This window comes from Phaethon aethereus, assembly GCF_964289735.1.
Source record: "Phaethon aethereus genome assembly, chromosome: 8".
Taxonomy (NCBI): domain Eukaryota; kingdom Metazoa; phylum Chordata; class Aves; order Phaethontiformes; family Phaethontidae; genus Phaethon; species Phaethon aethereus.
Window position 1 is genome coordinate 11,779,390 of NC_138584.1, and position 25,466 is coordinate 11,804,855.

At 39.2% G+C, this 25,466-nt stretch overlaps 2 protein-coding genes across 2 annotated transcripts in view; one reads left to right on the forward strand and one right to left on the reverse strand.

Annotated features, from left to right (window-relative positions):
• Positions 1-14,480, forward strand: CLCC1 (chloride channel CLIC like 1; the record flags this gene model as incomplete). Its single annotated transcript, XM_082002986.1, has 11 exons — positions 1-132; positions 1,939-2,034; positions 3,491-3,598; positions 4,524-4,745; positions 5,914-6,054; positions 7,182-7,275; positions 8,379-8,476; positions 8,559-8,705; positions 9,325-9,612; positions 10,151-10,397; positions 14,421-14,480. The coding sequence occupies 10 exons, from the start codon at positions 1-3 to the stop codon at positions 10,376-10,378; spliced, it is 1,554 nt and encodes a 517-aa protein (XP_081859112.1). The 3' UTR covers positions 10,379-10,397; positions 14,421-14,480.
• GPSM2 (G protein signaling modulator 2) overlaps positions 11,305-25,466 on the reverse strand; it is a 19,717-nt gene continuing 5,555 nt past the window's right edge. Inside the window, exons 2-14 of the mRNA XM_082002987.1 lie at positions 24,409-24,630; positions 23,200-23,335; positions 22,587-22,729; positions 21,917-22,040; positions 21,520-21,635; positions 19,741-19,896; positions 18,844-18,952; positions 18,290-18,419; positions 17,614-17,684; positions 15,364-15,540; positions 14,403-14,565; positions 14,050-14,267; positions 11,305-12,371 (exon numbers count right to left, since the gene is read on the reverse strand). Coding sequence (XP_081859113.1) covers positions 12,207-12,371; positions 14,050-14,267; positions 14,403-14,565; positions 15,364-15,540; positions 17,614-17,684; positions 18,290-18,419; positions 18,844-18,952; positions 19,741-19,896; positions 21,520-21,635; positions 21,917-22,040; positions 22,587-22,729; positions 23,200-23,335; positions 24,409-24,630 — 1,930 coding nt within the window. The 3' untranslated portion in view covers positions 11,305-12,206. The remainder of the gene's footprint in view (positions 12,372-14,049; positions 14,268-14,402; positions 14,566-15,363; positions 15,541-17,613; positions 17,685-18,289; positions 18,420-18,843; positions 18,953-19,740; positions 19,897-21,519; positions 21,636-21,916; positions 22,041-22,586; positions 22,730-23,199; positions 23,336-24,408; positions 24,631-25,466) is intronic.

Here is a 25,466-nt window from a genome sequence, read left to right on the forward strand (position 1 = left end):
ATGCTGTTTCCTTTGGTATTGTGTGCAGTCGTGCTAATAGGGAGTGGTAAAGTGCAAGATGATGAATGGATTGACCCCACAGATATGCTCAATTACGATGCAGCATCGGGAACAATGAGAAGACCTTACAAGGTACAAAAAGAAAGGGTGTGTGAATATGTGTCTCTCCCAAAGAGTCCTTCATTCAGCCACCTGCTCATGAAAGATTGCGCTTAAATCGTGACATTATAAAACAGTAGAATTATGGTCTTTTTAAGGTTTTAGAAGATAATATCTGAATCTATACACAAAAAAGTGTTGTGCATCCGTTGTTAAAATTGCAGGAAAAAAATGGCGGTCTACATTATTGTAGATAATTAGCTCAGGGCCTTTTGCTGATGAGGTTCTGTTGCACACTGATGAAGTCACGGAGCCATGCCTTTTGTCTTTTCACAGGTGGTGGCTGACTGATTTATGTAGGTTCACAAGTCATTTCTCTGAGGAATACCGGGTTAAGCAGCTCTTGCTAGTTTCTGAAGTATACTGTTAAATATCTTGAAAATTAAGTTCCTAGCTGATGAAAGTTGGGCAAGTTAAGTTTAATGATTATCTTTTACTTGAATTATCCGGTTCCCCTGTAGTATGGGAATAAACCCCATTTATTGTTTGAAAACATCATGAAGGTCAATGGTGTTTTGTAATGCTGGGCATCAGAGTTTTCAGAAGGAAGATCAGAGTGGGGATTGAGTGCTGCACTGTTAATTCATGAACATTGAGGAGAAGGTGCAATATGGAAAGCTAGTTTTAGCACAGTGAGTCATACTCTGTTGTCTTGTATGAGGGGTGGACTCTACATATATCATGATATACGTATTGTTTATCCAGTACATATGTGCACACATGACGCTGTAGACTGTGGTTGGCTGTACAGGCACCCTTGATTTTTGTCACTCCAGCTTTTAAGTTTGGTTTTGCAGTCTTGAGTAATACCGTTTTAATGCTTCAGAACATAATTTTTTGAGGCTTAAAAATGCAAACTGCATTATTTCTCTCCACAGGGTTCCTTCTCAGCCTCCACCTGCCCCAAGTCCACCTGGTAGTCGTTAGCATCCCTAAAACTCAGCAGCAAGCTTTGGAGTCTTTAAACTTGGTGCCCAACTGTTTCAGTTTTTATAAAAAAATACTATGAATTTTACTGTTGTCTCCCACAAAAATAGAACTGGATCTTAAAAGGACAAGAATGACTGCTTTGGGTTAATCAGTCTTTTCAGGATTTCTCTTCTGCTCTGCAGTGAGAGGCTTTAGGTAGGCAGGCTATGTGGGCCAGCCAAGTCCTCAACACTTCAGACCAGCATGAGTTCACTGACTTGTGGGACGTTGCACTTCCTTTTGGAGACTTTCCTCAACGTGCATACCTGGTTGCGTAGAAGCAGCACTGCTAAAACTAAGTCTGAGCCATTAACATTAAAAAATGGGATGTTGTTTCAGAGTGAAGAGGGAGCGTGAAAGGAAAGGCATGCAACCCAGAAGGCGGTTTTGTGTTTACTTTCAGTCTGGCGGCTGGCTGGTAGCCAGCTGGTCCAGGAATTTGGCTGGCTGAAAACCGCCCCTTTGCTTGCTGAGGTGCTTTTTAGCCAGTCCGATTATCTAATCTGATGCACTGCGTGGCTGACCAGCACTCGCAGGAGGGGAAAGGGCAGGTGGGGGAGGAAAGGGCAAGACCTCACCTTTCGAATGCAGCATGCATTTAGGTAAACTTGAAGCAATTGTTGGTTTGGAGCCTAGAATAACAGCAGAGAAGCTGCTGCAGTATCTTTGGGAGAGTATTAGCAGCAAACACCAACACTCAGTTTTTAGCTCCTTTGCTCCTTTTAAAGTGATCTGACTACAGAAGTGTAACATCACGTATGGATAAAACTCTTTGGTTGTAAAATACATGTTTTTCTTACGTAATTTTAGGCAAACTATCATGACCCTGAGGATAAGACTGTGGATACAGTCAGTACTGAAATCTTATCGAGTTGTTCCCGGGAGGTAGACTCGTTGCAACAGAAGGTTTGTTATAGAACTTCAGAATATTTTCCAGCCTGTTAACAGTTTGTGCTTTCTGATGATGCTTTTCTGGATAGCATTCTTGTGGTTTAACACAGCAGGTAGCCAAAACAACCACGCAGCCGTTTACTCACCTTGCCCCCCCAGCAGGATGGAAGAGACAATCGGAAAAAAAAAAAAAGGGTAAAACTCGTGGGTTGAGATAAAGACTCTTTAATAGGACAGAAAATAAAAAGCATAATGAGAATGCTAATAATAACGATAAAAGAATATACAAAACAAGTGATGCACAGCACAGTTGCTTACTACCCGCTGACCTATGCCCAGTTAGTTCCTCAGCTGTAGCCCCTCCCCGGCCAACTCCCCCAGTTTATATCCCGAGCCTGCCATCCCATATATATCCCTCTGGCCAGCCAGGGTCAGCTGTCCTGGCTGTGCCCCCTCCCAGCTCCCCGTGCACCCCTCACCTGCTCAGTGGCAGGCCAGAGCATGGAAATCTGGAAAGTCCTTGACTGCTTAGGAACAACTAAAAATATCAGTACCTTATCAACATTTTTTTTCATCCCAAATCTGAAACATAGTCTCATACTAGCTTCTGTGAAGAAAATTAACTCTATCCCAGCTGAAACCAGGACAAGTATAGAAGAGGTGAATTGCTGGTGTAATTTGGGAGAGACTGTGGATTATGTAGGGGGAACCTCTTTATTCGGAGGAGAGACTGGAATTGGTAAGAACTCCATTGCAAATTGCTGCACTGCCTGCCAAGGTCTGTTTCCTAAAATGTGTCACAGAAGTTGACAGGAGGTACATGCTTCTGTCCAGTGTCCGCGGTTTAAACACATGGTGCTGATGTTACAGCATGCTGCCAAAAGCTAAGAAACCTGACCTTTCATTTTCAAGTTGTTGATTTCTGTCGGATCTTAAAGGGTGTGTTGTGGGCACAGAGAATACGTTTGTGGGTGCCCATAAGGAGCAGCGCTACAGCACTCAGGAGCTGCTGTAAGACCTCCACGCTGCTGCTTCATCTGGTATCAGGAGGATGCAGTGATGCTTGTGTAGCTACCAGGGCTCTCGCTTCCCTCAGCCATTTGGAGACCCAATGGGATATGTAATTTTACTTAGTAGTTTTCACAGTTCTCTCTCTCCCCTCCCCCTCCCCCCCCCCAAAATTGAAGGACATCCAGATGTTTAGTTTTTTTCTAGGTTTACTCAGGTCAGTATTCAAACCATATTATTAGAAGATCTGAAATCTCCAGTACTGGAGATTTCCAGTCCCATGGAAAGTAGTATCTTCAGCAACTGCATACGCTTTGTATCTGGTGTACTAATCACAGGATTCTTGCTAAACTAAAAAAATATGCCTCTGTTAATCCTGAGTTTAATGTGTTGGTAGTTTTTTATTTCTCCTGTGAACAGGTTGGTTTGAGCATGAAGTGAATAAAATGTCTTTACATTGCAGATTGCAGAATGTGAGAAGAGGAATGCCAAATCACGTGAAAGCCGTAGCTTTTATATTTTTAAACGATACTTGAATAAGATTTTAAATGAAGCTGGAAAACTTGGCCTTGTAAGTATCTGAACATTCATTAAAAATTAATTAAAATTCATATTACTACTTTATGTGTTTTTCACAGTTATCGAGTATAGATTAATTATTCTGGCTTACTTTAATGAGGGGAACTGAATTGCAAAGGAAAAAAAGATATGCATTCAGTATGGCTGTTCATTAGCAGTGTTTGCTCAGGAGAGACAGTTGCCATTTGATCTGTAAAGCATCCAAAGGAAGGCTATGTGAATTCAGAGCATGTATCTAAATACCTATTGCTGGGGAGCAGCCATAGTAATACCCTGTTCAGTTCATGTTAATGGCTGTTAAACTTGAGAGAACCAGATTTTGTTTGTTGTTAGACCTTACAGGCCTTTGTTTTAGACTACCACGTTAACTGTCTAGGAATAGCAGCTTATTAGAGTTTGCATATAAGAATTGCCTAATTACTTACTTTATTTCATTGTCTTTGGAGATTTTTTTTTTTTTTCCTATTCAGAGGTAGAGAAATAAAACCAAAGAACATTATACTTAGCAATGTAAAATTTCTTATTTCAGTATGTAATAGTTTCTGTCTGTATTACCCAGCCATGATCAGGGCACATATAGCGCATTAGTAATTAATACTGGTTAATGAGAAGTGGTTCTAAAATTTTAATAACAGGTGAGATAACCCACTTCATTTTTTAAGTTTTTGCTGTAGAATTGAAAGAGTACACATCAGCTGAATTCGTGTTTTATATAGTTTAGAAGAATGAACAAAAAGGTTATAGAATCATAGTGTGCTCCCTGTCCCATGTCTTCATCCTGCAGTCTGCTTCAAAATGGTGCTGGTACGTAATGCGGGTATTTAACAGGTTTTTGCATAGGGATACAGTTTTTTCTATGTACTCCTATTTCAAAATAAGCAGCTTTTAACCATTGTTTTGCTTTGCTTCTAATTCAGCCTGAGGAGAATGTGGGCCACACCCACTACGATGCTGAGATCATCCTTACAAAACAGACATATTTGGAGATCCTCCGGTTTCTCAATGAAGAAACTTGGCAGTCAGGTGCTGTGGATGATGCACTTAGTGATATTTTGATCAATTTTAAACGCCATGATTATAAAGATTGGCACTGGAGATTTGAAGACACTTTTGGAATTGATCTATATAATCTGTTTCTGGTAAGAGAAGGAGGAGGGAGGTTTTGTTGTTTTTTAATCACTGTTTTCTCCAGTTTCTTTGTGCAAGTCTAGCCAATGAGTATTACCATCCTAACTCCATGTGTAAAGCAGTTCTTTCCATCGTACTTAATGTGAGTTGCTTTCTTTGTTTTATGGTTGCTGAAGGTAGAGGCGATATATTCACTTGAAGTAAGAATTGAAGTTTTTCCTTCCTGGGGTTATCTTTTCTTACTGTAGCTTTGCGTGTTTTTCTGATATGCTTTCTTTTTCTCTTCCTGTCTTTTATATCTGTGTTGCATGATTCATCAGACTCTAGTACTCTCATATCACTTAAACTGACAACTCGTATGTTATAAATTTTCCAGATTTGTCTCTTGTTCAACTGGAACATACTTGTATTGAGACAAGTATATATTTGAGGTCTTAGATTTTATCAGTTAGAGGGTTTTACAGATTTTGTGGGGAAAAAATTTTATATTGTTGGAGAGGAGAGCATGACTATGTGAAAATGGCGTATTTTCTAAAATGGAATTACAAAGTGCTAAGCTGAGGATCTATAATAAGCTGAAGCTCTCTGAATAAATCTGTACAGTTCAGAATATGCTAACATTTTATGCTGGCATGATCTTCAAAGTACCCTGTCCCTGTGTAGTTTTGAGGGGGTCTGTGGAAGCCAAATGAAAAAGCAAGCTGTCAGTAGTGTAACCTCGCTGTTACGGATCCTCAGACGGAGAGACACTAAGGTGCTTCTCTGAACTCTTGCTGCTGTAAGGCAAACTGTAACTTTGTCTCTTAACCAAACTTAAGCAGCAGTGCTTCTGTGGTTCATACCAGGCACATACTACTGAAGCACTGAATTACATCAATTTTGTAATTGTAAAGTATGGTAGGTAACGTGATAAATATTGTAAAGAAATAACTAAGTATCACAAGAAAGATGAGCAACTGCAATGTAAGGCTGTGCTAGGAATGACTGCTGGTGATACCATGAAACTTTTCTGCCTTGTACTGCTGCAGAGGTGCTGTGAAAGCAAGGAAAAATTCTCTCAACTGTTCTGTGTAAATGACACTAGTAAAAAAAAAGTTGAAAGTTACTTCATGGGTGCTGGCAGTTAACCTGGGAAAATTCCAAATCTGGATCATGGTCTTCTCCTGTTTTCTTTTTCAGATACTCTTGTGCTTAGTGTGCGTTGTAATTGTAATAGCTACAGAGCTCTGGACACATATTCATTGGTTTGTTCAGCTAAAACGTGTTTTATTAATAAGTTTTCTCATCAGTTTTGCATGGAATTGGCTCTACTTGTATAAGGTAAGTGGCTCTGAAATCTTAATGGCTTTTAGGCTTAAAATTTTACAGTTAGGAGGGAGTTAAGGTTATCTGGTTCTTTTAGTTAGTTTATATAAAACAACAATTGCCAACAAAATAAATAAAGGGATTCATGTTTTATTTTCCATGTTGACAGGTGTATTAGGCTTAAAGAAACCCTGCCAACTTTTTATCTTGCCACAAGAGGTGCATAAAATTCATAAAGCAGTAGAACTGTGATTTCACTGTGTGGGCAAGGGAGACATGAACCTTATCTAAAGCAGCTTGGTAGAAGAGTCTTACAAAAATACATTGTGGGTTTTGGGTTTTTTTTTCTTTCTAAAGATTCCCTGGCTAAAACTGTATTTAACGAGTGACAGACCAGAGACACATGCTTCATTAATGGTGACAAAGTAGCTGACTGTACAACAGTATTGGTTTTAATGAGGAGGAATTTATGCTGCTAGGTCATAGCCCAGCCACAAAATCTCAGTCCTCACATCTTGTTATCAGAATTTAACTGCAGCTTGTCAGACCCAGGAATAGTGGAGTGCCAGAGAGGAGGATGGCTCTGCCCTGCGGAGGACTTAGACTGAGTCAGTGAAGAATATGAGAGTTTTTCAACAGATGATTTGACTTAATTTTTTCTATTATATTATCAGTTGCAAACTATAAAGAAAAATTATAGTGAATACAGGTATTTGTTAATGGGTATTATTTAAAAAATAACAGAGAATGTCCTGATGTTTTAATTAGTAATTGCATGGCAGCCGTCTCTGTTTTTAAACCAGAAACATTTTAAGGAAACAACACGTCGGATTACTCTTGCCCTGAACTTCTATCTTTGAATATTGAAGTTTGCTGTTTGGGTAATTCAGACGCCATTTGGAGAATAACTGAGAGGTAGCCATCCTGGTAGTCTTTGTCCATTCCCAGAAAGTACTTAGAATTTAGCTCTGTTATAATTGTCTAGGTAGCAAACTTGTCTTAATACAGATTTAACCCAGGTAGTTACCCAAACCTGCTAAGAGCAAACATGGCTAGCTCAGGTGCAGTGCTGCACGGATGCAGGTGTTCTGTGCCCAGCACCACCTTGCTATGTTTTACAAGTAATTCTTACTTTCCTGCAGCTGGCCTTCGCGCAGCATCAAGCAGAAATTGCGAAAATGGGGCAGTTTGATAACATCTGTGCTGAGAAGTTAGACTGGAGGGAAAGTCTTATTGGTAAATACCTGTTTCATTATTTTGTAATAGTATTTAAGATCACAAAATACTCAGTAATAATATCCAAGAATACTCTGATTTCTAATGAGTACATTGAATCTTCTTCAGCAATACATGATTACGTCGTTTTACCATTTTTTGCCATTCCACAAGACCTTCTTCACTATGCCTTTGAAGGAGAGCTAATCACAAAACTCTGCTTCCAGCATGTCATGCTGTTACTTCTTTTCTCTCTAACTTACCCCATGAGTGTTCCTCCAAGTCCCTTCTCCCACTGCCATTTATTGAAGATAGGACGGCAGAATTCAAGAAAAAGACTTATTTTTTTGTCATCTTCCAGGCCTGTGAGTGAAATGGACTCAGAAACTAGATCTGTAACTACTTACTCTAGTTCCGTTATTTGACAGAGAAAGCTGAATTTTTTATTAGCTGTTATTTATTATCCAGTGCTATAGCAGGTAGATTAATGATGGCAACTCTTAGTGAGCGCTGCTTATGGACTTCCCTTTAGAATCTATTGGCTGTGGTTGTTTATGTCAAATTTAATCGTTTATGTTCTGGCTGCACTAAAATCAAACTACAGAAACACTGATGTCATAAATTACTTGTCTATAACTTAAAGTTCCCAAAAGGAGTAATATTTTCTGCTTATAACTAAAATAGTCTCTTCAAATCTAGAAAGCAAAATACACATTTTTGATCTACTTGCAGCCTGGCAGGTGAACAATAACGCTCAGAATTACTTGTTTCAGTAGCTGTGGACAAAGTGTGCTAGATAATAGTTCCCACAGACAAGACTTATTTTTCTTTCTGAGGCTTTTAGGGACTAAGTTCATCTAATAAAGAGAACTTTCTTGACTAAACATGGGAAAACCTCAGGTTCTTCTCTTTCTTTCCAGCCTTCCCTCCTTCCTGCATCCCCGTGACTGGATAAACTAAACTGCCAAGCTAATCTCAGATTTTAAAAAATAAATCTGGGCTTTAAGACATAGCTAGAAGAGTTCCCTTCTATCTGTAATTGAAATGCTACTTTCTGTAGTACTACTGTGTCATAAAATACGTCTTTAAAAAGTAGTAAGAATACGTCTCTGCTTTGACTACAGAATGGCTGAGAAGTAAATGGACGTTTCAGGATGATCCCTGTCAGAAGTACTACGAAACTCTACTAGTAAACCCTGTTCTGCTGGTTCCACCGACAAAGGTATAGGCCAAGCCAAAAGAGACTGCTCGTGTTTATGGTTGCAACCAGTGATGACACTATTTTTCTATTTGTACTTTTTTAGGCATTGGCAATTACTTTCACCAACTTTGTAACTGAGCCTTTAAAGCACGTGGGACAAGGTATTGGTGAATTCATCAAAGCACTTATGAAGGAGATACCATTTATTCTGCAGGTTCCAGTGCTAATCATGATGGCTCTGGCTGTCCTGGTTTGTATATATTTATCTTCTATTTAAAAGCTCAGTTTTATTTGTTATATATTATCCTTATTTATATTTAAGTATTATTATCTGTTACATTATTTATTTCTTATTTGTACTACTGAACAGGTTTCTTAGCACAGATGAAATAATTATTTCTATGAGGAAATTTTTTCTTGACAAAATCTTTATAGTACAGTTGTCTTAGCAATTAAAATAGGTAAGTTTGTATTTAAACCGCATCGCCCCCCCACTCCCCAAGTGGGATAAAGTAGTACGAAACTGCTTGAAATACCAGACTCTTAAGACAGTTCATTGCAGCTTAGTTCCCATTTTTAATTTGTGTCATTACACAACAATGCATACAATTGGCATTTTGTACACGAAAGCATTAAGTTAGAGCCTTCAGCATCTTTACTGCAGCACCAAAGATGAACTACAGCCTGGCAGTTCCTGCAGCGTGGTCAGACTGCAGAAAGCTTGCATTTTATTGTAGCCGTTCTGATCACCTGCACTTTTCTTGCTGTATTTTTCAGATATGTGACTCTGACTTCTCTGTGAAAACCCTAGGCTGCAAATATTCAGTGTTTTGTTGGTTTTTTTCTTTTTCTTTCTTTCCCTCCTGCAGGCTTTCTGCTACGGTGCGGGATCGTCAGTGTCTATGTTAAGATACTTAACATCTTTTCAGAAGAAAAGCCTTCCTCCACCTGACAGTCAACAGGAGAAAATAGACTTTGGGCAACATGACGGGAGTAAATCAGATTATTTGCAGAAGCTTCCTTACGTTTATAGAGGACCTTATGAGAGAGGAGATGCTCCTGTGAGACCAGGAAATGGCAGCAGAAGTCCTGACATCATGCATATAAGCAACAAGCCTGACACGCAAGTAGAAGAGTCTCTCAAACCAGAACCTCGTGTATGTTAGTCGTAGTGCTCTTTGAGCTGGGATTAAATGTAATAGATTTTGATATCATCTGCTAGAACGTGTTTAAACAACTACCTTAAGGCAAATCTTGGGGAGAGAGGAGTTAAGGAAGTACCTGTTCTCCTACAGAACAGTTCTGTAGAGGTATCTTGGGCACATTTTCTTCTGGAAAAATACTGTGCAATGGCTACCGGTGGCAGGAAACTACTGAATTAAAACTATTTTATAGTAAAGACTTAAATAACTTCGGTTTTGAGAGATGAGTACTTAATGTCATGTCAGCCTGAGCAATAACAACTACCCACAGAAGAGAGGCGGGGAAAAGAAGCAGTGCTGACTTTTCTGTAAACTATAGAGAATTAAAAACAGACTTACGCTCTAGGTTGTGCTTATTTACATGTTTCCCCAGGAGAAAAAGATACCAGTCGTGCTTTGGGGGAGTTCTGCTCCTTCAGCCAAGATGCACCTGAAGCAATAGATGCTATCACTTCAGATTGCTTGATTAATAGCTTATTATTAATTTTTACAGAATAGATTGCACACTGAGTCTGAAGCTTGTAGACTAGAAACTATGAGAGCTGAAAGTCTTACTGAAGAACATGCACTTGAACAGCAGAAACAGGAGACAGGCAAAGCAGAGCAAGAGACTGGAGAAAATTGTGATCCTAATAAAAGCCTAGAAGGGAAAAGTTCTGCAATGGAGCCATGTGGAGAGAAGAAAGAGCGCCCTTCACCTGACTCACAGGAAGGACACTAAGGAGGCCCCAAGCTCTACTGTAAGTTTTGTCTAATCTTTAGTTGTTACATACTTGCTAGTTCCGCTGTAGTGCTCAAAGGTGGAAAATCGAGCATCGGTAAGCTGCTGGGAACTCGGCTTCAGTCACAGCACTAGTAAGCATGGCTGTAACAGAGGTAGAGTTTTAAAAACCGAGAGACTGAGTATACGTACTACTTCTAGACTCTGAAATAAACATGTTGTTAAGTAAGATGATGCAACTTCAAGTGGACAAAATCAAACAGCCTGAAGAAAGCTGCTGATATTCATGTAATTTATGTAAGACTAATCACAGTTCAAATAGATGTTTCAGGACTGTCTTTTGTTTTATATTCTTTAAACTCAGTTTCCTGCTTGTCAGCTCAGTTTTAGGACAGCTTGATGATTTTCCTCTCGTTTAATAATTTGCAGAAGAGTGAAAAGCTGATGTATCAGCTGATGTTTTTTAGGGCAACTCAAAGCTGAACAGGGAACAGGAAGCACTAAGTACCGAAGATCAGCATGATAAACGGATAGTAACACATGGTTTTTGGAAGAGAATAGGCTGGCATTTCTCCTTAAAAAGCAGGAAGGCAGTTTTAGTTTCAGTAGAATTCAATTTCAGTGCTAAAAAGGCTGCAAGAGAGTATTTGTAAAACTTTGCGTAATTGTAAAAGAGTTTTAATTATGTGGAGCCTGTGTCTCTCCAACTACCTTCAGAGTAAAACAGCATTCTAAGAATAAAATTAACTGTAGATTCTTCTCTAGGGCTATAATACTTCAATTAAAAAATGACGTCACTGAATTTACAAATACCTGAAGGGAACAGTTTGCCACTTTAGGTGTCATAACCAGTGGCTTCTCAGGATACTTAGGCTCACAGCAACATACAGCCCTCAGGGTCCCCGAGAACTGCCTCAGTACAGGTATCCGCCGAGGTGAAGACTGAGGTAAAACTATTGTTCCCAAGAACTATCCCAGCATCGCATGTCCTTACGAAGACAAGGAGAAGTAGTTGAGGTCAAGTAACAAGCAGTGTACATCCTTTCACTGCAGGAATGACCTGACATCCCTGGCAGTTCATGCCAAGCACCTACCACCCCTGTGACTCCCTGGTGCGTGGAGTACTACTGCTGGTGGACATGTAGCACACAAGCTGTAGAGCAGCGTTGGCAGATGTTACTTAAAAACACGTCTGTCATAAAAAATTCTTCTGATTGTAAAACTGTGCTAATCCAGGAAACACTTAACTAAATATTACCCAAAACCCCAGCATGTTTTTAAAAGACTATTTTTGTATTAAACAGCATTAAAAGTAAAGTTTTAATTTTTTAAATTTAATTTATAATAAAAATCAGACAGACTAAGTATTGAAGCTATTTCTCAATTTTTATTTTTTTAGTTTTTAAAAAAAAAGTATAAAAGAAAATAGGACCTTTTTCCAGGGAGGTACAAATTAAAAAAAAAAAAAAAAAAAAAAAAAGAATTTTTCTTTAAAAAGAACATACAAATTTAGGTCTTACACTAGTTGGAGACAGTGGTAGAGTCCACACATCAGCAATGAGAATACGTTGACGGGGAAAAAAATCCTATTACTGTTCATAGGCTAGAGGCAGTTATCTCAGACACTGCTAAAAGCAGCTGCCAACTGCACAGAGCAGCGGCAACTCTAACTACTGGTCACTAGTGTGATGCTGCTGCTATTTATACAAAAAATGATCAGAAAGGGGACAAACCTAATTGCAGTCCTCTGTAAAAAGGCAGGTACGTTTTTCCAGCAAACAAAAACGATACCTAAGATGCTACTGTACAGTACGTGCCATTTCCCTCTTCAGCTGGAATTTGGCCCCTTTATAGTTGAAGGTAAATGGACTCTTTGTTCATCCATTCTCTTTGCTTGTGATCGTAAAATCAGGCTGAAAAAATCCTCATCTGGTACAGTTGGTCCTTTCACAGATGGTGGAGGAGCACATCTTTGATCGTCTAGTCTGGAACCCTGCAGACAGGCCAAGGAATAACACTGCATATTCACAGGAATACATGTAATTAAATAAGTGAACAATAGAAGTGAAAAATTACTAAGAGCTTTTGTTTTCACAGTTAAGGCTATTACAAAGATTTAACTAATAAGTTTTGTTTCAAGTTAAACTTCTCAAATGAAAATAGTAAGTTAAGAGTGGAAGTGTAGCCAAAGTGGTTCCTACAAATCCCTTGTCCACATGTATCTGAAAACAAAATGCCCAGTTCATTTCTTTTTCATATTGCAGAATGAGATTTAAGTGTCCTTTGTCCAGAAGAATAATTTTACCATTAATACCTGTTATTTCTAGTCTCGTGCAACAGAAAATATGTTTGTCTTCCTTTCCTTATACAGGCAGTAAAACCAGCCACTTTTGGCAGATTAGGAAAGGCACTATTAGAGAAAGTTCTTCTCCAAACTGAAAGGACTGGTATGTTTTAACCCCAGTGTTACAGAGCAGTTTGCTAACAGCTCCAAGAGTTTCTACGCTCCCTTTACATGGCCGCGCCCTCCCGGTCAGATTTTACAAGCGTCAGGCTGGGGACTGCAGTCCCCAACAGCAGCTCCCCTGCCTTCACTGGGAATGAGTATCTCTCAGCAGCAGCAGGCTACTGCCGAGCTAGCGGGAGGGGAATACAGTCGCTTTGGGAGACGCACGGCTGTCAGTGGTGGACAGAGCTTGGACAGAGTCATCTTTGGGACAAAAAGTCTCTAAAGTTAGCGACCCCTTTGTGCTTCTGTTTAAAGCAGTAGCATCCGTGATGACCAAAGGGATTCAATTTTTCCATTCCTTTCTCAGTAAGCACAGTCAGGCACTGTGTTACGTTTGCTATAGAGAGTACACATGAAGAGACAAAATTCATCATACTAATCTCTAGATTCTTTGCTTGACCCAGAGAAGCAAACAGACAAGCTGCTAAACAGAACATGATCTTTCTTGATGCACACTGTCATAGTAGACTCAATTCCAGGTGCTGCTTTCCACCCAAGCCAACATACTTACCTTTGGAGAACTCAGTATCTGAATCTTGTATTTTGAGATCCTTATCAACTCATCAGGTAAAACACCAAGGCTTTTAAATTAATTAAATTCTTTTTGGTCTAACTGGTATACATACCGTGCTCTAACTGACAACTGGACACCTCACTTGTACTTTGCTATGAACTATTATTTAAACTTAACATAATTGGAATGATGATCACTATCGCCACTGAAATTTCGATACTCAATTCTTTCATTTGCTTAGTTGGGGTTCCTGGGATATCTGGTGCCCTCCTAGCAAGCCAGATCTAAACACTTTTTCTTAAAATGATTTTACATACTCCTTTCAATAGCCTCAGTTGTTTCCTTCACTTTTTCAGCATTTGTTACTTTAAATGGGTAACGTGGTATAAATAACAAAATTACACTTACTACACACTGGATAATTGGGGAAAAAAATCAAAACAAGAAAGAGAAATTTAAAAAAACAAAACCAAAACTTTGGGGAAAAAAATGCTTATTCTTTGTTCTCTATGTTCTTCCTTATCCATCTAATCAATTTGTATCTTAAAACACATGATAAACAAGGTGGCTGACTTGAAACTAAATAGCAGGATGCACAAATCAAATCCCCAAAGACTGAGAATCTGAAGAATTTTTGTAAAAACTTACCTGGCATTTTATCAATATATCAAAGAAGTCGTCATCTGGTTCTTTGTTGTTACTGGCCATGAGGTGACCCAGGACTGACTGACTGTTGTGTTGAGTAAGACGAAGTCCAGGTAAATTACTAAAGCTAGCGCGCTGGTCATCCAGCCGGCGGCTCTGCGAGCTAGCAAGTAGGTCCAGAAATTCGTCTGTGTGGGGTGAGACTACAGAAGTAGAAAAGGCTGTGGAGGAGGAAGAAAACAAGTTAGCCTAGAAATAAGCTCCTTTCCATAGTAAGTCTTGCATGCAAATATATTTTTTTAATCTTATTTTACAGGAACTAGAGTCAGATATGGATTTTACTTTCTAAAAATTACATTTTCTCATTGTTTTAGGTGGAGTGGAAGATGTTGCCATTGAAGCAGCTGAGAATCTGTTTTTCTCCTGGAAGTAGCATCTCTGATCATCCATCCTGTTACTCTGGAATCGACTCAGTAGATCAAAGAACCCTTCATCTGCCATTGTCTCTCGACTGTTTTTCTGAGGAGGAGAAAAGAGTTAGGGGTATTTTGAACTCGAGAGTACTGAAAACTGGGACAACTGCATCACAGTTTCAATCCAGTAGTATGTTTGATATTTGCATATCTGAAAGCTATTAAATGAATTTTTTTAGTCATCCATTTCTATAGACAGACATTTGTCCTGAGATTTCCTAATAATAGGGCAAGCATTTCTGGAAGGTAAAATACATTAGAAACATTTTATTCTCTGAAAGAGAAAGAAACAGTACTCTGATCAGTACAACTGGAGTTACTCCTTGGCCATTAATCCACTGAAAACCCAAACGCCCATGAAAGGGGGAAAAAAAAGCAACCACGAAAAAGCAGTGAACAGTTTCCATTGTCTCCTCACATCTCTGGTCAAAAGCACTCATCTCTCACCTAGATCAAACAACTCAGTTCTTTTATTTTTAACTGACTTCAATCAAGAGTGCAATAACCTAAAAAATAGGTCAAAAAGATCTCCCTCTGTATCAGAAAAACTAGATTTTGTGAAGTTTGGAGAAGCAGTGGCTAGAAGAGACTTAGAAATAAAATATATGTGCAACTGTAACTTTAGAAAATCCTCCAGGAAGAAAATGTTCCAATAGTAGGAAAAAAGCCTAAAGGTGGCACCATCCCTGAGACAGCTGTAGAATGGCAGATTCAACATCATTTTATAGAGCCACAGTGTTTAAATCAATGAAACTGAAACGGACAGCCACAGGAGTGTGGTTCCATAATTTTGATCAGAGAAGGATTAGTAAAGGCCATGATCTCCACAGCTCGCCAAACCTACCCTCTGAGAGTTTGGAAGTCGATGATCGATAGAATTACTGGCATCCTGCAAAACTTTGGAAGTGGTGCCGTTTTTGTACTTTTTGCCTTTTAGTCGATTTACAAAATGCAGTTTTGCTGAAGGTTTAGCAACCAGTGGTTTCTGCTTAGCAAGAATCTCACTGTTCCAGTTCTGAACCTAAGAAAACAAGAGTCATTAAATTAAGCCTTCTAGTTTTAATTACCTACACTGTTACGTCAGTTGCTTCTGCTTTTCCTCCCCAGAATGAAGCAGCTTTACATGATTTAGTTCATCCAGCCACAAGGATGTGAAAACCTAGGCTTTGGTTCCGTTACTTGACCTGGGATTTCTAAGCTCTTGTTACCTGAAGCAAGCTAGTTAGTGCTGTTACTGATCAGTCTTGCAACGGAACTGCAGTGCAACACCTGATTGATTAAAATGGGGTCAGAGAGTATATTTAACCAAAGACGCTGAAGTTTTCCTTGCTGACTGCAGTGCAGGAAAGGTAGTTAATGTAAATGCTAAAATGCAGATGCAGCTGGAATTTCCCACCTGACATTCTTGTAATTAGAAAGAAGAAAAAAAATTAAAATGCCATAGTTTTACAGAGTGTTAGAGGAAAATAAACCCTTACACAAACCCAGATACTCAACCAGCCTTCTATGAAGTCCTTCATAGACACAAAATTCCCAGTAAAGATTGAAAAGGAAGAGGGAAAAGAATGCCAGCACAAGAGCAAACAGGAATATCTGTCTCGTTTCACTGAAGACCAAAACAGGTAGCTTTATCAACCTGACATATTTTCCCTTAATTCTCTTCTAAAATAAACGTAAGTATCCATAAAATCGACAGCTTTATCTCCAGCTGACACACTCTTACAATAACTGAGTAAAAAACCACTTGTCTTCTTGATTCAACATAGAATTCGTGAACACAATCACAAATCTTGCAGCAATACTGCCTACCCAAATGGATTGCCTTTTAAAGGCTTACTTAAGATCAGCACACAGATTCCAACTTGGAGAAGACGGCATCCTGTACAATCATAATGCTAGTGTCATACATGGTTCTATATATCAAAGACATTTATGGAATGAATTTTCAGAATCTACTAAATGAGTATCTGGAAAAAAGCCCTTTGTAAGAGCTAAGCTGCAGTACTAGGTTAATACTTCATTACAAAAATCCACATGAAACATTTCAGTATATGTAGGGCACAGGCTAACTCATGGGCTACGTTTTTAAAAGATACCACAGATAAACAGATTCAGAGAGTAAGAAAAGGCAGCTGATACTGGCCAAAAGCATAAAAGGTTCCCTGCAGAGAAATCACCTGGACTAAATGCACAGTCTTTTTAAATCAGTACACAAAGAGGCTCTTGAGCATCAGTGCTGACTTAGCTGTACCAGCTGCTGAAATCTAAGCTTTGAGATTTAATTTCCTATTTGATAAAAATGATGGCAAGCTTCAAATCACTTGAAGAGATGGGAGTCAGATATCCGAGTACGGAGGGAAAACGCAATTTCAGTTTGCCACTGGAGTCATTTATGCAGAACTCCCAGCCCACCATTTAAAGGCAGACAGAATGTGAAGGAAATCTCTTGAAGATTGATAAAAGTACTTTAATTTGGAACTCCAAGCTCCGAGAGATTTCTCTGCACTTGGGGAAGTTACTTTACCTATCGGTGACTCAGTTTCAGCATTTCTGAAGGAGCATCCCTACTCAAGGTGGGTGTTGAAACTCCTAGTGGCTTGCAAGTTGGTTGAAATCCCAAGGTGAAAAACCTATGTATTTTAAGTGCCTATGACTGTAACCAAAGAAAAAAAATGTTCAGAAAAGCTGAACTAAAGCTTAGGAGTTTTACTCTGAATTGCCTTCATGCTGCACCCTCAAGCCACTTTTAAAGAGATGAAAGGAATTCCTTTGATGCACGCTACAGGACCCCATTCTTTGTTATTTGTGAGGGAACTAAAGCAAGCTTTCCACAAGCCATTACAACCATTGGATACCTAAGATGCTGACTGTTGCCTTCATGACAGAGTATTATTTGTTAGAGTATTGTTAGACCTGCCTTTACCTAACTCTTACAATCAACTAAATTAAACGGGGTGCAAACGACACATCAATATTCTGCTACGTTCTTTCAAAGTTAAGTATAAAACTGACTATTCATAAATGTTGAAGTTAAACCCTTAGAAACCTTTCATTGCACTCTCACCGGCAGAACAGGGAGAAGGAAAGTGCCAACCTTTTCTGGTGTTAATTTCATAAGTTCCATGTTTTCCATACTGTGGCGGCGTCCTACTCTCGGTCTGGTACCTTCAAGAAAGAATCAAATCATCAATATTTATGGCATCACCTTCACAGCTGTGGCTGTACTTGTCTAAGGTCCAAGATACAGCAACTCTGAGTTCCAATATAGTGCAGTTAAACATCAGCAGAGAATAACCACTAGTAAAAGCAGCCTTCAAAACCACACCAACCTAAGCGACCTAAGTTGCTTTCATGGGACACAAGAGTGTGTCCATAGATCTTTGAATAGAGGAACATCAAATTAACTGGGTTCTACTGTAACCCCCGGTGTCACTAATACCATAGGAAGGAAAAAAAAAGACATAATTTAGCAGCAACATCTCCCACATTTAAAAAAAAAAAAAAAAAAAGGTGGGAGGGGAGAAATTGGAAAAGGGGACCCAGACAATTAGAAACATCACGTGAAGAAACTAAGCAGTAACCTGTGATTCACAGTGTAAATCCTCCCCAAAACGAGGAGCTGAAGGAGTCCAATACTGCAAAAACAACCTTTTTTGGCTGGTGGGGGCAAACAACACCCCCGCATACGCAATCATCTGTAGTCGGAAAACAACGCAACAGATTCTTTCTGAAGTTCGCTGTTGGACAGTATTGCAGAAATACGCACGTACCATTCAGACCGTTATCCACCACATGGCTTTCTGACATGGTGGAGTTGTTTGTGCTGTAGCTTAGTCCAAGAACCATTTGAAGATCTGAGAGATTAAGTCTAGCAGTGAGTTCCCCACTTCTATCTCCTACCTGCAACCAAATAAAATAAGCAGGTCTATTACTGTAACAAAGTATACACATACATAAGTATAAAGCAAACCTTGTCCCCTAGATTTCTGAGAGAAAAAGGCTGAAAAAGTTGTCTGGGTTGAAAACTGAGAGAATCATCTTTTTAATGACATACATAATAACCAGAAGATACATTACAAAGCCTAAAATAACCTCTGCTAGGCTATTAACTTGAATTCCGTGCTGACATTATTGGAGGTGGCACATAGAACTGAGGAGCTAGTTGCAGTGGGACATGGACGAAATAATTTGGAAACAACTATCTCAGAAATGGCTCAAACTCCATGCCATTATTCAAACTTACATGCATGGGCACACCTCCATAGAATCACTGTGTGAGAGCAAAAATGAACCAGCCCACGTAGGTGGAGTGTGAAAATTGTACCTCTCTCGAAATCTCCAAGTGCCTTTCTGCAAAATGCATAGCTTGGTCATGATTTCCCAGAGCAGTATATGCGTTCCCTAAACTCCAGCATGCCCTTCCTTCACCAATTCTGCAAAAGATAAACACATTTTCAATGACACCTTCACTCGCTGAACACTAGGGGTCAGGGTTTTGTAACGGTGCCACAATAAGGTCGCTGTGCCAAGAAGGCGGCAGGCTGTAATCGGAAACCATTGCAACACCAGCAGGTTAAGTGTGGTATTTAAAGGAGTGTGATCTGGGTATAAACATAAACATGAGCAAATCTAATCAAAATTTAATTTTTCAGCTCACAGCAAACACAAGTCACTCAGTTTTGCAAGCATGGAACATTTTATAACCTACTTTGCTTTACCTCAGATTGCATGCCTTATTATTCTGCTCATTGAGTTAGAAGAAGTACCTCTTAAAGTTGTAAAAAATTTCACTTGTACCCAACATTATAAAAAAGGCTTTAGAAATCATGATTAAGAAATAAGCATTACTTGCTACTGTATTATTCTCCTTTCCCCATCCCTTCCCATATTCTTAATTTGTGGAAAAGTAAGAGACATATTCTTGTGCAAGTATGCAAAATTATTATAATGAAGTCATGAGAGAGAACTGCTTTTCTTAATTTGCAAAGAAGATGCTGACAGAAGAAGATGTAGAGACAGTCATTCATCAGTCCCCCTTTCATTTCAGACTCGTTACAGCAATGCTTCCATGAGTAATTTTTCCCCGTATGAAAACTGGAGCCCAGCATTGTAGGGAATTCACGTTAATTCAACTGTCGCATACAGAACAATGACAGCAGTTAGAGGTAACTGGATTTGGATTAGGTGTCATACAAACATTAAACAATCTCTTGGGGCTTACTTATCATTTAATTCCCGAGCAATCACAAGGTGTTTCAAATGATAATCAATTGCTTTTTCATAGTCTTGAAGCAAAGTGTATGTGTTGCCAAGGCTGTAGCAGGCCTGTGCTTCCACAGCTCTGTCTTTAAGCTGTCGAGCCAGCTGTAACGTCCTCCTGAAAGAAAGGGTTAGTCACCTCAAAAATCACTGTAAGGAAAAGTTTTTAAAAGTATACTTGTGCAACTAAAAATCAATTTACAAATTAAACAGACTAGGACACGAGGATGGCAAATTAGCTGCTAATAAATTACTATCTTGAAAACTCTTGCAAGATTTTAAGTGTCTGTTGTCCCTCCACTGCAACCTATTTCCATTTACTTTATTAGAGAACAGACTGATCTCTCAAACAGCATCCTTAGTTTTAATTTATTGCTTCATCAATAATTTATAGTGGTTTTCCCAACAGTATGCACTTGAAAACAGTTTAGTACCAGCATTACAATGAATACTGTATATTCTCTATGAACAAGAGCAAGACAGACCTATAACCACCAAGCCAGCCTGTCTCTGCTGGGTTAGAAGAATTTGAGTGCCGAGAGGAATCTGTGCAGTATTCAGGTTTTTTTCCCTTTTCAAAAAGAACAGGTAAGCCCTGAAATGCAAGTTAAGATGATAACACCTATACTGTATCTTTGCCAGGCTTCTATTTTCACAGAATCATAGAACAGTTTGGGCCAAAAGGGACCTTTAAAGGTCATCTAGTCCAACCCCCCTGCAGTGAGCAAGGACATCTTCAACTAGACCATGTTGCTCAGAGCCCCGTCCAACCTGATCTGGAATGTTGCCAGGGATGGGGCAGCTACCACCTCTCTGGGCAACCTGTGCCAGCGTTTCACCACCCTCAGTGTGAAAACGTGCTTCCTCGTATCTAGTCTAAATCTGCCATCTTTCCATTTAAAACCATTACCCCTTGGCCCATCACTACAGGCCCTACTAAGAACTCTGTGCCCATCTTTCTTACAAGCCCTTTAAGTACTGGCAGGCTGCAAATAAGGTCTCCCTGGAGCATTCTCCAGGCTGAACAACCCCAACTCTCTCAGCCTGTCCTCACAGCAGAGCTGTTCCACCCCTCTGATTGTTTTTGTGGCCTCCTCTGGACCCGCTCCAACAGGTCCACGTCTCTCCTGTGCTGAGGGCTCCAGAGCTGGACACAGGACTCCAGGTGGGGTCTCACCAGAGGAGAGTAGAGGGGCAGAATCACCTCCCTCAACCTGCTGCCATGCTTACAACTTGTTGGCCTAGTTACAGCAGCAACTGCCTAGTGGTGCAGAGATGAAGAAAAAAGCCTTGAGTAAAAATACAGACTAAATATGTAAATCATGTACATGTACCACCTGTCTCAGCTAGTGAGTACACCTGAGACAGATACCCATCTCGAGTGTCTCTCTGGTGATCTGTACTCAGATCATTTCAGAACCTGCTAAGATCTAAGGCAGCAATGCTTGGCTCTAGAATAAAGGGGAATTAAATGTCTATCAACAGAAGGATGTCTACAGTGCTGAGAAGAATCTATTTAAAGTAACAAAAAAGTTAAAGAAATAAAAAATATTAATGCTGCCCTTCCCTTAACTGAAACAGCTAAGCAACTAGGGAAAAACATGTTATTTTTCCTGAACAAATGCAGCTCTTTTCCAAGTATATGCTGAAGAGATGGCTATTCTACACTGAACTAAAATACCAGGCACAGCAGAAGTAAACTATACAAGAAGAGGTATAGATATATAAGCAGTCAACTAACTTGTAGTATTCAGCCGCAGTTTCAAATTCACCCAGGAATATGTAGGCGTTTCCAAGATTGCTGTATGCTCTTCTTTCCGCTGATCTATCACCAAATTCTTTTGCAATGAGGAGACGCTTAAAAATGTGAAATAATGGTGTTATTTACTCAATTTTGTACTTTGTAACATACATTTCCATACAGAAATGCATGCTCATAGTTTTTCCACCATGCGTCTTCATCTGTTCTTAAGGCCACCAATGCTTGAAAAGAACAGCTAACTTGAAGCTGTGCCATTAAGATTTAAAACCCGCATTAAAAAAAGCCTGCAACAAGATCCAACACAATACATCTACTACAGATCAGGAGCAACCGGTGATACTTTGCTAGAACAGAATTCCTTACTAGCACATTGTACCTGCTCGTGGGCTAAAACTGCACTCCTGAAGTTGCCCAGAAGATAGTGTGTATTTCCCAGATTTCCAAAGGCACGTCCTTGTGCTGCTCTATCACCCAGCTCTGTTACTATTGCCAGGTTTTCCCTGTTTTGGGGAAAGTGCAAAGAGGAAGAATAGTGACATAAAAGGTTTTTTTTTCCTCGCAGTCATTTAAATAATAATTTTTTAAAATATTTCCATTTATATAAAGGAAAAGGTAGAGATATTCTACTTTGGCCTATTTTAATGGCCTTTATGCAACCGTAAATCTTCCACTGAGTAGGAAACATTTCCTGTGAGATACCGAACTTAATTGCATTCTTACTGAAGCTGGTGTGCTCACTTCTAGTTAGAGCTACGTTATACACAAGTACACCGAGGCCTTGTTGTTGTTTCAGTCTGGTTTGAAGAGTAATACTGGATTCTAACATAAGGGAAGGACTTGGCAGGTAATAAGAGGGACACTAAAAATGAGGGCATAACAAAAAAATAGTGCATTCTCCAGTTTAAAAAGAGGAAAAAATTCACATGTACCACCATTCTGAATAGAAGCGTGCCACAGGTTAGTTCATGACATCACACATCTCCCAATATTCCAATGAATAGATGATCATATCCTCTCAGTCCCCAACATTTAAAGCTACTACTTACTCATAATAATTTGCAGCTTTTTGTAAAGCATTTTTCACATCATCTGGAAGCTCCCCTGGATCATGAGTCCCAGCACTAGCTACATTTTTCCCTTTAGAGTGATACACATTTCCCAGATTATAGAGTGCTCTTGCTTCTCCAACCTAACCGAAAGTAAAGTAAGGCATTAAAATTCTATACTTCAGTCTTATGTCACAACAACTATTAGTACAATCCACAGATGGGGAAAAAAGTTTGCCAACTAGTGTCAACACAGGCTCTGCTTATTCTGAACATGTTCTTATCACCCACCTTACTCCCACCCAGTCAAATCCCTCAATCAAACTGGTCTGCATACTACTTCCTTTCAAGGTGCAAGATACATAATAATTCTTGATACCAATCATCATTAATATTAAAAAAAAAAAAGCCGGGTTAATATTTATTAATCTGGATCTATAGTCTTCCAGGTGCAACCAACCATCTTACAACTAACAGATTCTTACTGTCTAGATGAAGTAATTGAATATTCAGTATTTACTTCCCTCTGAACAGTGGCACACTTCTTACCAATACAACAGGGATCAGTAATAGGCATTAGCAGTTTACTTCCAGATTCCTAAGCAATTCTTACCTTATCATTAAGCTCTCTGGAAATATCCAGATGCCTTTGACAACAAACAATAGCTTCTTCAAAATTCCCAAGTACCTTTAAGGTGTTGCCCAGATTCCCACTAGCTTTAGCTTCTCCCAGTAGATCTCCAATTGTCCTAAAATTGCAGAAATAAAGCACCCAGTAAACAGTGTATGATTTGAAACCAAGCAATCAATGTATGGTAGACAGTTAGAAGGATTTTTCAAAAGAGATTACAACCATGTAAGTGCATATGGATTCAGTTCATTTTATATCTAAAATGCACTCACATAAACATTGTTCAATCTGTGGTTACAGACATTTAATTTTGCTGGTGCTGTTTGTGCAAATGCTATTATTCATGGTACTGATCATCTACTTAGCATTAAAAAAAGAAAAAAACAAACAAAAAAAACCAAAACCCCCTCACTTCTTTTAGGAAGAAAATAAAGAGAAAATTCTTAATGATTATGTAGAAGGACAATCCCAGCATTAGAAAGAGAGGTTTAACCGTTTCTGCATTTTACTTGACTCTCATAGGTCTTACATTATTTACAAGACATACTGGTCTCCCAGAAAGCTCAGAGGCAGTACTATGTTTCTAGATTCTAAATGAGACTAAGGCAGGGGACTGCCACTGAACCACTCAGACTGTGGTACCTGGGGAACAGCACAACAAAGCAAGTTTCCTGAGCAGGGTAAGGCAGGGGGAAGAACAGATTTGTGCCTAAACTGACATTAAGTACATGTGTCTTCTATTGGATCTACACCAAATCATTAAAAGTCAGGTGCATAAATAGCATATAAAATGCATAGGGTTTTTAGATTTTACAATCTTATGAGTTTTACCCAGAGAAGCATGAATGAGTAAACAAGAGCGCCAGCTTAACATTCTGGAGAACCAGAAAAGACTGAGCTTTAGAAACAGGAAAGGCTAAAGAAAGGGTGGATTTAAAGAAGCCACTTAATTATCCACAAACCTGGTGAGGCCTCAGTCAGCACCAAGATTATGGCGCTAGACTGAGTATTAGCTCGAGGTTAAAGGGCAATCAAGTTACCTGCCAGACCCCCTGGCCCTCTGCCACCACCACATTCACCCATTATCTGGTATTAACAGCAGGGTTTGGTAGGAAAATGAACAGTCAACTGCTCATCTCTACAAGAATGGGATGGAATGAAGACCATGGTTAAAGAGAGACACAAGATTACCTTGCAAGAGTTAAATCATGGTGATGGTATTCCAAGGCCTTTGTATATTCATGCAAGTAGAAATAGGCATTGCCTAACTGGCTGTAAATAGCACTCAGTGTTTTTAAATCTTCAGTTCCAACCTGAACAGCTGCTTCAAAGAAAGATACACCAGCTCGGCAATCTCCTGCTTTACACAGGCGCTCACCTTCCAAAGCCAGCTCTAGGCAGGAAGCCTCCATCCTGCACAATTTAAGTAAAAAGAAAAACGATCATGCTAAATGTAGTATTTTGTCCAATAACCTGAGTTCTGAAGAGGTCATTTTACTCAGAGGGTCTCTACTTGTTTAAGACAGGGAGTCACCATCACAGTACAAGCAATGAGCTTGGTACTATAATGTTACAGAAACTACCAGTGAAATGGAAATTGCAACTTCAACAGTGATGAGCAAACACAACATCAGAACAAACAGCTTCAACTTTTTTTCCCCCCCCCCCTCCTTTCTTTTTAAGTCTCAGGGAGGAAATCCAAACATTGCTTTGTCCATATATAGCACCTGTAGTATTCAAAAATGCAGAGTTTTCACCATTTAGATAATTTCAGAAGAGTGACCTAAAAATCAAGCTATTCTTGGCAAATACTGATTTTGACAAACATAAGCACTTTTATTTTTAGGTTGACACCATAGTTACCTGCAAAATGTCTTATGGAAAAAAAAATTAGAATTCAAATATGCCTGCGTATCAAAGACCACAACTGTTTTCCCCAGTTGTTTCCTACGTAATTCAATACTCCTTGGCACTCCATCATTTCCTATAGTGGCACTGCTATGAAAATTCTCAAGTGTGTAAAGAAAAAAGATCCAGATTGAATTAACAACAAAATGTATGTCAGTTCAAGTTACTTAACTGAGATGCCGGCATTCCAGAAGCTGCTGGAATATTTTTTATTATTATGAGCAAGTAATTGTGTAATTATACAGGTACAAAATACTGCAAGCAGTAAGGAAGATACTCATGAATGAATTTATAGCAGAATTTGCAGAAGGTTACATTTTGAACAATGAACAGAGAACCGC